The sequence below is a fragment of the Rousettus aegyptiacus genome, unplaced genomic scaffold (genome assembly GCF_014176215.1).
Source record: "Rousettus aegyptiacus isolate mRouAeg1 unplaced genomic scaffold, mRouAeg1.p scaffold_m13_p_4, whole genome shotgun sequence".
NCBI lineage: Eukaryota > Metazoa > Chordata > Mammalia > Chiroptera > Pteropodidae > Rousettus > Rousettus aegyptiacus.
The window spans coordinates 7,132,484-7,145,441 of record NW_023416307.1 but is presented as its reverse complement, the minus strand read 5'-3'; the positions used below and the strand labels follow the sequence as shown (position 1 = coordinate 7,145,441).

The window sequence follows — 12,958 nt, the reverse complement described above, 5'->3', positions numbered from 1 at the left end:
GTAATCAAGTGCACACAACAGAGGGACCCCCTTCTAGGGCCAGGTGGGGCCTGTCCTATAAGCCCTGAATAGTTCTGGACAGGAAGCGGTGCGTGATTCAAGGGCAAGCTGCATTTCCTCTTGGCCGTCCTTCCCCGCTTCTCACCCACACGCCCACGGACGAAGCCACCTCAGTGCTCAAGAGGATGTGTAGGTGGGCCATCCGTGTGTCCTACAGGGGACGCTTGGCAGAGGTGGGCAGGGGCCGAAATCCAGGCTACACTTACGTTGTCAAACCTGCTACAGAGGGGCGGTTTCTTCCCAGAGAGATACCTCTTTCTAATTTGTACAAAGGATCCTTTAGACTAGCTGTGGCTGAATGAGTATGTGCGTGTGCGTGTGTGTGTGCGTGTGCGTGTGCGTGTGTGTGTGGTCCATGCGTGGATTCTCCCGCCAGCATCATTCAGAATCCAGTGGAATTGCATCCATCCCCTTTCAACCCACCCCTTGAGCTCCTCATCTGCCCCCTTCTTTGCTCTGATGTTTATCTCAGCCCTAAGTCAATCCACTGCCTTAAAATGTTGGGGGCGGGAAGAAAAGGCAATGGAAGGAGTCATTAGCTTTGGGCTGTGTTAGCAGATTCCAGGAGGTGGAATCCTTAAGGAGTGCTTACAGGCAGGAGTCCACAGCGTGGAGACACCGAGGACTCCCCACCTCCATGCTGGGGTGCTGGCTGCAGAGTTGAAGCCGAGCATAAGAAAACATTTCCTTGCACGTCTTTCTACTCATTTAACATATGATTATAACTAACCCAAGTGAGGAAATGAGCAGGCATGGAGGCCAGACATCCAGGGGATTGGCACCCACGTTGACTCCTCCTTCCTTCAGACCTGCAGTGGTCAAGGTCACATGACACCAAGAGAACCATTGACGAAGGGGGACAAGTAGGGGAGACACAGAGCAAGGAAAGAGGTGTCTTCTGCAATCATATTTTCAAAATGCCCAGGAAGGTCTGGAAACTTCCACCGATCCTTCTGAAAGCTATGATGCTGATTTCTCCAAATGAGATGGGCCAACAGAACTCTGTCTTCAGGTGGAAATTCTAGAAGAAACTTGAGAGGGTCTGGGTAGACATTCCTGTCTGTGTCCGTGCTTCTGGGTCAAACCTACACTCGCCACGGTCTTAGATGAGGTGGTTGCCATCTAGAATTCTAGCATTTGACTCATGGGAGGTAATTTAAAGTCTCGGTTACTTAGGTTACCAGGGGAACCTGGAAATAAACTGCTGCTTTCCAACACCGGCTCGATTTGGGCCCGTATCTGAAACAGACACCAGAAATATCACCCCAACCTGAGACGGAAAGCAGAGCCAAGGGGCCATGCTTCGTCCCCGATGCTCACGATGAGAGCAGCACACAGGTCCCCTTTCTGTTAAAGGCAGGGGACACGGGTAGCAGCCAAATCAGTCATTAAGCTACTGTAATCACAATCTAAATGAGCGTGATCAATCCACTCAACATGGCAGCTGTCGAAGGAGGCGGAGCTGGTATCCGAAGTACAGCCTCCCCTCCTCATTGGCCGAATCTTCATTCAAAAAGGATCGTGCCGTGGTGTCTCAGTTTTTAGCTTTTCCTCCGGTCGTAGACTGGCTTTTGTAGATGAAAATTTAAACTCAAGTATTCTAACTGGTTTGTCCAGGTTAAGATTTTTGAACTCGGACTTGGTCAGAAGCATAAGAGCTGCATAGGAACTAGTTAGATAGATTGTAAAAAATGTTTAAGATCTTGTATGTTAAAGAAAACACTGCTTCATGTCTTTTGTTTATGTAAGTAAGATCTATAACTCATACTAGAGGCAAATCGGTGTTCAGTTTTTAAGTAATGAAACTGGAATTCTCAGCTGTTGCGGGGAGCTCACGTTATTTACAATCTTTATTTTGAAAAACGTTTAAGGTGGGGAAAAGTGATCATTATTTTGCTGGTTTTACCACCCACAGATAAATGGAGTAATAACATGTAACCCAAGAAATATTTTCTTTATAAAGTATATTTTATAGCTTCCCAACATAGCCAGCCCCAGATTTAATTATTTTAGAGGTTGTCAGTGTTTTTCTGTTGGGAAAGAAAGAAAATAAAGGTCCTGTGTTTTATATCACTCTTCTGGAAAAACTTGTTAAGTCATTTGAGCCTCCAGGTTGATCTCCAAAAGGCAAGAGCAAAATGTCTTTAAGGGTGAACTTTTCGTAGTAAGTGTTCATGCCAATTACTCAGCAGATGTTTGTTTGCTGTGTACAAGGCTGCCTCTCGTCTCCCTACCCAGGCGTCTCCCAGGAGAGACTCCCAGGCCCTTGAGCTAGCTCTGGAGAGGGTGGGAAGGTAAGGAGGTTGTTGGTAACACAGGACAGAGTTAAACCAAAGTGGCGTACAAATGGATTTTCTGAGAATTTATTCAGAATTATATCTAGTGTTCGGGAATATTTTACCGTTGTTTATATCATCCAAACATGGAGCGAAAATACAAATTCAGTAACTGATATTGGCAAACACCAAATATATACATGCTTATTGAAAAATGTTTAAAATATTACTCTTGGTCAGGAGTCACTTGACAGTCTATGTTTTGGCACAGCTCTCCTGTTTTTGAAGGCGGAGATGGGGTGTCTGCCTCTGCTCATATACCTTCTTCTCCTGTCCACCCCCAGCCCCACCCTGGTGGCACCCCACATCCAGAGCACTCTCCCTTCTGGAGCCAGCTTCTAGTAGAGAGTGGGGCCCACTAAGTGTGGCGGTGGGTTGATGGGCCGGGGGTAGGATCACCAGGGCGGTACTCTGATTGGTCAGGGGTGAGGCCATGAGGCTGTGATTGGACTGGCCAAGGTCAGGGCACACAACAGTGGTCTGATTGGCCAGGGGCAGGCCCATGAGGCCGTGGCTGATTGACCACGGTTAGGGCTCATGGGCAGTGGTCTGGTTTTCCAGGAATGGGGTCCAGTGCCTGTGGTCTGATTGGCTGGGGCAGGGTCACTCCCACACAAACATTACCAGGTAGTTTCACACGACAGAGACTTATGTGTTAAGTGTTTTGGCAATCTTAAAGTAATTGTATTCTTTTTTAACAGTTTCTTACCATTCGTCATTCCAACCCTCTTCCTACCCATTATCTAGAATTTGTGATTTTGTGGCCAGCAGGAGTGAGGAAGGTAGATTTCCTGGTTTCTTGGGCACATTTTGTTTGCATGGCACTTAGTCAAATTCAGCAGAGGGATTGGTGGCATAGGTTACACTGGCAAGTGGTGGAAGAGGGTCAGCTGACCTGGGTCTGCTGATTCCGCCCCTACCAACTGGCCTATGAGCTTGGCAGGTGAGTTTCCTCTTCTCTTACCAATAGGAGGTTGCACCCTGTGGTTTCTCAGGGCGTTATGGTTCTGGGAGTCTATCAAAAATGTCTTCGCACACTCCGGTGGGAGCTGCAGAGCTTTCTAGCCAGATGTGCTAGCCTTCTGCTCACAGAGTGCCCTATTTGTATCTTCTTCAGGGATTTAGAATGTTCTAGCTGATGACGCACCCCCTGCTACCAACACACTTGCTCAATACTCCTCAGCCGGCTTTCTTGTTCTCCATAGTCATTCAGAGTATCTGTTTATCTGAGAGGCAGTGAGTGGAGAGGTCTAGAATCTTATCTCAGCTGGGCTTCCAGGGGGTTGAATTCTGGGGCGGCTACTTCCTGCCTGTGTGACCATGGGCACATGCTTCATTGCTGGGCGCTTTAGTTTCTTCATCTGTAAAATGGGGATAGTAATAGTACCCACTCATAAGACTGTTGTGAAGACTAAATGAATGTATTTTCTCTCTTCACTGGGCTGTGAACTCCATGGGGCAGGGACTTGTTGAATGAATGAGTGAGTGAATGAATGAATGATTGAATAAGTGGATAAATGAATGCTGGTGTTTCTTTGGTACTTTATCTCAAGGAGTTTATCTTCATACAACTCCTGCGAAGAAGCTTTAACCTTTACTCTGAGTACCCTGCTTTGCAGCTGAGCCACGAATTCTCTATTTGTGAACTTGTGAGCTCACACATGGTCTGGGCTGGCTCCTGAGCACACTCCTTTCCCTGCCCAACTTACACCCAACTTCAGTGTGGGCTCCACCCAGGTCCAGTTAAGTCCATTTTAAGGAACGTATGTCAAATTGTGAAGAAATGTGGGGACACCTGGAGAAATCTGAATATAGTCTAGATATTAGAGAATATTAAAAGATGACTAAAATTTTGTCAGGTGTGTTGATGGTATTGTGACTCTGCAGGAGAGCTCCTGTATTTTTAAAGAGGCACACCAGGGCGTTCAGGGGTGAAATGTCATGATATCTGTGACGTAAAATACTTCAGTGACAAATCGATCAAGCAAACAAGTATGGCAAAGTGTTAACAGTGGGTATCTCCAGATGTTGGGCACAGCTAGGCTGATCCTTCACTTTTCTGCGTATGTGAAACTTTGCATCATAAAAAGTTAAGCGGACAAAGGGGCAACTGAACGAGGAGACCCGATCATCCTGTGCGGCCACTTTTGTGGGCATCACCAAGGAGCCCCGAGCCTCTCCGTGAAGGCGGAGAAGCGACCGGCTCTCTGTCCCTCTGCCATGCAGGATCTCCCTGGAGGATCTGAGCCCGAGCGTGGTGCTGCACATGACCGAGAAGCTGGGCTACAAGAACAGCGACGTGATCAACACCGTGCTCTCCAACCGCGCCTGCCACATCCTCGCCATCTACTTCCTCTTAAACAAGAAACTCGAGCGCTATCTGTCAGGGGTAAGTGGGGCCCTGATGGCAGCTTCTGTCTGTGGAAAAAGGAGCTCGTACACGCACGGGTTTCCTAGGTGCTGACACTTGATCCGAGCCGTTAATTGAAACTGATGTGACAATGAGTTTCCTGAACGTGGGATAAAATAGCAGCAAAACCTGCTTCTCAGGTAGCTAGTGTTTTTTATCTGACGTGTTTTTCCAATATTCTCCCACAGAGTTCAGCTCTGGGCAGACTTGTGGGGAGGTTCAGGCCTCTTTGCCCTCAAGCTTCTCTTCTGCTTTTTTCATTCTGCCTTGTAGCACCTTGTGCCCCACATTAGAGGCTTCGGGGACCTGTGTGGTTATGAAAGTTGGGGAGCCGTGCCTCTCAGGCAGTCGCTTCTAAAGCATGGTATTGGAGAAAGCTTCTTTTTACGTTTACTTGTCCAGAAAATAAGAATGAAATTGAGCTTCACTAGCTTGACCCTGGCTTCTTCTCTCAGTCTGGGTGTCAGAGACTCCAGATGACCCGGGTCACGTGAGGCACAGCTGAGAGTCCTATATCCTGAGGTGAACAGTGGTACCCTCATGCTTTGGTCACCTTCTTCCTTCTGCCACAAGCAGTTCGTGTGTGCCCGGGTAAGGGAATTTACATGCTTTGGTATCCAGGATTTAGTTTTGACTAAATCATCTCCTCCAAGTGGATAATGGCTTCAAAATAATTCTGCAAAGAATATTGCATCAAAGTCAGTATGGATTCTGCATATCACTCCTCCAGTTTCTTCTACTCAGAGTGGTGGGGGGCTGACCAGATGGTGGGGGCTAATGGGAATAGCACCTCAGAAATTCAACATTGTCAGGAAACTTGAAATTTGATTTCATGCTCACTGTCATGAAGGATGACCTTCAACCTATGTGTATGGCAGGCACCTTGAGATCTGATCATGGGGGTCATCACTGTTAGGGAGACATTTAGAATCCAGAACATGAAGATGAACTTCCAGAATTTGTTCAGTGCTACTTAAAGTCATGTGATAGCCTGCTTAACATCTCATCGGCTTAGAACCCTTTTGTGAGGTTTCCGTGTTAGAGGTAAAGATGAAAATCCACCCACAACGGGGGAAATGGTATTCTCGCTGCCATGGCGGAAGTGACCAAAATCATGCCCGGAAGACAAGATGGTTTGATTCTGTCTCTTCAGCGAATAGATTTGGGGGATGTCTAGAAAACATTGCTGAGTAGATGAAGAAGCTCGATGGGAGGTTTGGGAAATAGCTGGATGAAACAGTACAGATGTTTCTAAGCTGAATCAGCTTAGGGTGTTTGCTAGATTTTGCGTCACCAGGAAATTATCCTCAGAATTACTTTTTTTTTGGTGAACCACCAAAAGAAAGATGTACACGAGAAGAAACACTCTCAACAGTAACAGGCTTTTAAACATAAGAGCCATGTTTTATGGAGAGGGGAAAAAAAAGGTGCCCCACGTAAGCAGAGATGGGATGACAATTCTAATGGGGAAAAATACACAGCTTTGAGGCTAGATTTTAGAGATAGGGCCACGGTCCCAGGAGAGCTACTGCAGGACAGAAACCGAGGCCAGAGAGACAGCACCTTTGACACGTAGCATATGATTTCTATCATGTGTGATGGATAAGGAGCGATTGTGAAAATTTCTTGTGCCATGCAGTGGTTCTCTGTTCTTAAAAGACAGTTTATGACGATCAACTTAAAAGACAGTTGGGCTTGAAGCTGTTTTTTTATTTCTCTTTTATAAGAAGACCCAATGTCCCTCATTTCTTTCTTATTTTTAATTTTAATTTTATTACATATTTTATAATATACATATTAGTATAGTGTTACAGGATTATAATTTATAAGTAAATGTAAATAGATTGTATGTGCCTGCTTACAATTTTTTTATTTGTGTGGGCTCAAGTGACAACATTTGGGATCACCATGGCAGAGGGCAATGGTTAAGAATGTAAATTATTAAGTAAAAGGAAGAGAAGATCAACACACTGATTTTCTTTTTTCAATGATGAATGTTTTTCGAAAATTAGTTTTTAGAAAGTCTTTCTATGAAACCGACTGTCGAGTTCATGATTTCACATTTTTAAAATGACATTGCTATTTTCCTGAGTAAGCTTGCAGATTCCAACCTTCTCCTTTTGGTAGAACTAGTTTTTTTCTTTTTTTTTTTGAGGAAGCTGGTCAATCAGATGGAGGGGCTTTAGTTTCTTTAAATACGTTTTTCCCCGTGTCTCCCTCCACATCCACAAATACAAACTTGCTCACTCACACTCTTTCCGAATATTCATGCGGCTCATCCCAAGCGCGAGAGACAAGAGATGTTTTGTCCAGAGTTCTGAGGCCCTGTCGTGACTTGTCCGATTGTCTTGCCTTCTGCTGTGTTTCTGGTCCCCCACTCGGCCCAGCGTCAGGGTTGCGGTGCTGAAGTGTTGCGAAACTGAGCCCGACTTTGTCTCCCGAGAATGTTTCTTGGAAACTCGGCTAATGGAGTTCTAACTGGAGAAGGTTCTTATTTCATTGTGTCCATTTTTGCACTTAACCCTTAAATCATAGGATGTCCCTAGTCTGACAACCAATGTCTAGGAAAGTGGATGCTTTTTAAAAAATTATTATAAGAGTTTATTTGCGCCAAACTGATGCTATGTCGGAAACCAAGATCTTAAATTCTCCCGGCGAGTGACTGCTTTTAACTGGAGTGAATTAGTCCCCACAGACAACTACAGCTGGGCCGCTCAGTAATTTCTACATATGGCTAATTTAATTGCACTGTATGCACTGTCCCAGTTATTAATCTCATCAACCAATTACTAACAACTCATGTATAATTTCGAAAACAAAGCTAGTTTCCTTTTCCTAAAGCCAAGAAGCATGGATTTTAACTTGGAGGTAATGTAAGGACGTTCTGCGAATATTTGTTGGTTTATAAATTAAGTCATTGGTCATTTAATTTTCACCTGTCTCCAGATGGATTCACACCTAACTCAGGCCCCCAGATCATTTCGGGTGCTGTCGTCCACCTTCTTCTTTTAGCTACGTTGTGACTTGCTGTGACTTTTATTAGGCTGGGGCAGGGGGCAGACAGGGACTAGGGCCGTTTCTAAATAAGCAAATGAGCGATCCGTTATCCTATTTAGCAGTTCAGTAAAATAAATTACTCTTCCCAGCTCACATATTTGGTTTCTGCTTTCAGATCTTAGATAGTCTTCGTTGCACAGGTGAAAGAACTGAGGCCAGCAAGGAGCAGTGACCTGCCCAGGGTCACCTGGGCTCTTTCCTGGCAGAGCCAGTGACATAAGGAGGTCTCCTGACGCTGGGCCGGGGCTCTCTCTCCATGCTTCATGCTGCCTCGGGTGAGGCTTTGCTTTGCAATTAACTTGGCTTGCCAACTGGTTCCTTTGTCAGCCAAACACTGGTATAAACACTAATGACTGTGGAACGGACATTTCTCTTTCTTGCGAGTGAAGCCATCCATGCTTTTTTCTCTTCTCCTCTGTCAGAAACCTGACATCCAGGACAGTGTCTGCTGCAAGACCCAGCTCTACCAGATAGAAAAGTGCAGGCCCACCAAAGAGCCCTGCGAGGTGAGTGAGCCTGAAGCCGAGCCCAGGACCTCCGAGGAAGTTTGGATTTTCATTTCGTGGGGGAGAGTGGAAAGGGAACCAATTACTGTGGGGCATAGAAGTGGTGAAAGGCAAATGGTTTGCAGTGGAGCCGCCGTCACTCAGCCTCCAAACTGTGGCCCTCAACCTGTGGCCGCACGTTAGAGTCGCTCAGGGCATTTAAACACCTAGATGCCTGGGCCTAGATCCCACCGACTCCGTCGAATCTCAGGGTGAGATGGGAGTGGGGGGTGAGTGTTATTTGGAAGATGCCTGGCTGATTCCACGGGACAGCTGAAGCTGGAAACCACTGTCAGATCTCCAAAAGGTAGAAACGAGATGCTCAGAAATGAAAGGGAACGTAACCCTTGGCATTGGGAGAAGAAAGTGAGGTGAGGAACGGAAAAAGGTTTTGGACGAAAGCTTGGTTTTCTAGTCTGCTGTCCCTGGTGACTTGATGCGACCTGGCACACACCTGAGAGGAAACGCTGAGGTTCTTTGATTTCAGAGTAAACACTGATATCATATGGCGAGTTATCCCAAATTCGGGCCCCGCATACAGGCTTGTAAAGAGATCGTGCCTGGGAACTTACGGTCCAGGGCCAGGAGCAGAAGGTGAGGGAGGTGGAAACTGAGTGCTCCACGGCAGCGAGAGACAGCAAGAGGGACCTGGCCTGGACAGTCCCGTGGCGTCCGAGTACTAAGCTGTCGGGCGGCACATGTAAATGCGTCAGGAGCACCGGGAAGGGGCCGCCTCGCGCGTCCAGGCCGGGGGAGGAGGGTGCCGCTGTCCGAGCCGCACGGCCGAGGGGGTGCCGTGAGTTTCGAAGGCAGAGGAGACACTGATGACAGAGAAACCGGCGAAGACGACAAGGGCCACCCTGGGAGGGGGACCCGGGAGGGAACCATGCCAGGAAGGCCACGGGAAAGGTCAAGAATAAAACAATGGGGCAGCCGAGCAGCTGGTCGAGCAGCTGGTCGTCCTGGAGACCTCAGAGAAGACAGTTTGGTGGAGGCGGCAGAGGCAGCAGCGGGATTTCACGGACTTAGGGGGCGTGGGGAGAGGGGATGTGCAGACAGCGAGCGTGGATGTCTGTCCACGGCACTGGCCATGAAGAGGAGGAGAGGACCTGGCCTCTGCTTGACCGATACCTGGGGTTGGGGAGGAGTGAAGGTGGGGGAAAGAGGGGAGGGTGTGGATTCAGAGCAGCTCAGGCGGGGCTTAGCCTTGACCCCAGACTGCAGGCCTCCATCCGGGAGATGGGCTTTCAGAGGGTGGGCGTGTGGGCGGGGCTGAGCAGGGGAGCCGAGGTGGCGCAGGGGGCAGACTCCCCTGAGCTCCAAGCCCCTCCGGCCAATTGCTTACCAAACCTCCTTTGCATGAATGAAAGTGCCAGGCACACAGTAGGTGCTCCATAAATATTTGCTATATAAACAAATAAAAGAATCAAGTGGAGCTTGACCCAAACCTCAGAAAACAGAATTGGAACAGCACCTGGAGCAGGTGGGACAGTCCAGGCGGGACGCCTAGCTTGCTTAAAGCAGCGGGGAACCTGCAACACAGTGAGCACGTTGCGTCATCACCACCAGATGACCATGCCCTAAGGCGGGAGGGACCTCTTACAGGCGCTCGCTCTGAGGGCGGCCGCCTCTGAGGGCGGTCGCCTCGGCTGGCCTCCAGAGGAGGCAGAAGGCACTGGTAGGACCTCCTGCCTTCTGATTTGCATTTGGCTCTTTAGAGCCTCAAGTGACAACGCAAACTTTGACGCACCAACCAAGTGTCCCTCCTGTGTGCCCTAAGTGGCCTCTCAGCCACTTTGCCGATACCCATGTCCTTAACTGCCCTTGGGCCCAACCCCCTACAGTCGTGTGTTTGAAAATGTCAAACGTGCGATGGAAAAGGGGCCTCTTTTTTTTTTATCCAGATTGTTTTTCCCGGATGATTATTTCGTTTGGCCCCCAAAGTCGTAGAGGTTGAAACATTTGTTGAAATATTTAACGGTTAGAGCTTAAATAGGGACACTGGCTGGAAAACGGCATTTCAACTCTCTGTGACCCATTTGTTTCCTCCGAAGTGCAGCGATGCCCCTGCTAATTAAATTCCAGGCTGCCGCTCATCCCCTTCGGCACCTGGAAAGTGGAATGAGGCCAGTTAGGAGAAGTGTGACGGAAGTCTGAAGAGCCCGGATTTTCTGGGCGGTGCCCCCCTCAGCCTCCGCGGGTCCTTTTCCCGTCGCCTTCAGCTGGTCCGGGAGGAGAAGCCGCCAGGCGGCAGGGCAGGGGGTAGGTGGGTAGACGGGGTGGTGGCTAGAACTTTCAGGTTGAGCCCCAGCTGGTGCGGGGCCACGTCGCCACACTGAGCGCGGGCGGGCCCCTTTGTTCTTTCCAGCTCCACTTCCTTTTCTCCTAGGAGACAAAGGAGCTGAATAAGTTGACAAACCTTCCCTCTTGGGATTTCAGTGCTGTGATGTTACGACTTGGCCACTTTCTCCACCTCTTCTCCCTGTAAAAGGCAGAGAATATGTCTGTAAAAGTAGGACACGGGTCTCATCTAAGAACGCCTCAGCCAGGTGCCCCAGGGACTCCCCTACCTAAAAAGTGGGGACCCTTTGAGGACCATGGGGGTTGAGGCTGGGCAGCCGTCACTTTTAAATGGGTTTATTAAAGCCACGTGGAGCCAGGAGCCATTTCTGTTAAAGTCCTTAAAAATCGTGTTAATTTGTAGAAGAACGTAAAATAGAACCAGGAGGGCTTCTCTGTAGTGTCGAAGTAAGATAGTGGAGGGTAGCAGAGGGACTGTGTGAGTTTGTTAGGGCTGCCGTGACAAAGGACTGCAGACTGGGCAGCTTAACCAACAGACAGGTATTTTCTCACGGTTCCGGAGGCCAGAAGCCTGAGGTCAAGGTGTCAGCAGGTCTGAGTTCCCCAGAGGTTGTGTGGGAGTGTCTCTTTTATGCCTCTCCCCCGGCTTCTGGTGGTTGCTGGCAGTCTTTGGTTCCTCGGCTTGTAGAAGCATCACCCCAATCTCTGTATCCATGGGTACATGGCGCCCCCCATGTGTGTGCCTGTGTCCAATTTCCCTCCATTTATAAGAATACCAGTCACATCGCCTTAGGGCTCACCCTAATGACCTCATTTTAACTTGATTACCTCTGTCAAGGTAACCCCCACAGGTCCCCTTCTAAAAGGCAAAGGAGAGTGAGCTTTCACACACCCCACTCTTCCCAAACTTCGAAGGGAACATGATGGGCTTGTCCTGACTCTGTCTTCAAATCAGATCACATTCTGAGGTCGTGGGGGTTAGGACTCCAACAATACAAATTCTGGGGGGTTACGACCCAACTCATTATGAAGACTATAAGTTTAAAGGTAAAATATTAAAATGTTCACTTCGTGTCTTATTTCAAAGTCTATACGACTTTTAAAAATTAAGTTTGGAATCAGGTCAAATGGTCCATGTTGTTAGAAATCAGAATGGCAGTTACCTTGGGGACTGGAAGGGGACGTGGCTGGGGGTAGGAGGGTGCTGGTGGGTGCTGGGTTTTGATCTGGGTGCCATTTCCAGGCGTGTTTTTGCTGTTTGAGAAAACTCACTGAACTGCTCACTCATCCCTAGAGCACACCTTGCTCTATGTGTCTTGGACTTTAATAAACTTATCTAGGAAATCTGTTCATGCATGAATTAGGACATCTGCTGCCTGCTTCCACAATGATTTAGGAGTTTGGCTTCTTGTCTGTAAACACTGAAACGAATAATTTTCAATCAGAGGTGCAAGTGATAGAATTTAGGGGATAAACAGCAGGTGCAGCTTCTCGAATTGCTGAAAAATGCTGTTTTCACAGACCTCCCTGGACACCTGGACAAGAGACCTTGAATTCCACGCTGTGCAGGTAAGAATCTGGGGAGTTATGATGGATTGTTCAGAGTTCTCCAGAGTAACAGAAACAATATTGTTGAGTGAATGTGTGTGTGTGTGTGTGTGCATGCATGTGTGTGTCTCCGTCTGTCTGTCTGTCTGTCTGTCTGTCTGATGCTTGGTCATCCAGGGAAGAACTGATGTCTCAGCTTGAGTACCACAGCCTTTTGGAGGTAGAATTTCTTCTTTCTCAGGGCACTTCAGTCTTTTTCTCTTAAGGCCCTCACCTGATTGCACAAGGCCCACCCACAGATGGAGGGTAATCTGCTTCACTCCAAGTGCACTGATTTAAATGTTAATCTCATCAAAAAATACCTTCGCAGCAACATTAGACTAGTGTTTGACCAAACACTGGGTGCCGTGGCCTACCCGAGTTAACACGTGAAATTAACCGTCATATATGCCCCTGAAGGCTAGTGGATCTCTGCCCAGGGCCCTGGGCTCTGCACACCCTAACCTTGTCTCGAATTAGAATGTGCGGAATCCTGTTTTGATTTGGTTTATCAGAATCCTCTCAGATCAGATGGGTGTTCTCTATGTTCAGTTGACTCTAATATTTCCTTGTTCTAACTACACGCTTGGCTGTGCATCCACGTTTACCTGTATGAAAAATGAGGTTTGCAATTGTCTAGGGCTTTCTGGCCTAGTGGCTTA

General features: G+C 47.9%; 1 protein-coding gene across 1 annotated transcript in view; it reads left to right on the top strand.

The window, feature by feature from the left end:
* Nucleotides 1-12,958, top strand: part of HUNK (hormonally up-regulated Neu-associated kinase) — a 97,349-nt gene that overhangs the window by 74,212 nt on the left and 10,179 nt on the right. Inside the window, exons 7-9 of the mRNA XM_016162329.2 lie at nt 4,623-4,785; nt 8,286-8,369; nt 12,231-12,278. Of these exons, the coding sequence (XP_016017815.2) occupies nt 4,623-4,785; nt 8,286-8,369; nt 12,231-12,278 (295 nt within the window). The remainder of the gene's footprint in view (nt 1-4,622; nt 4,786-8,285; nt 8,370-12,230; nt 12,279-12,958) is intronic.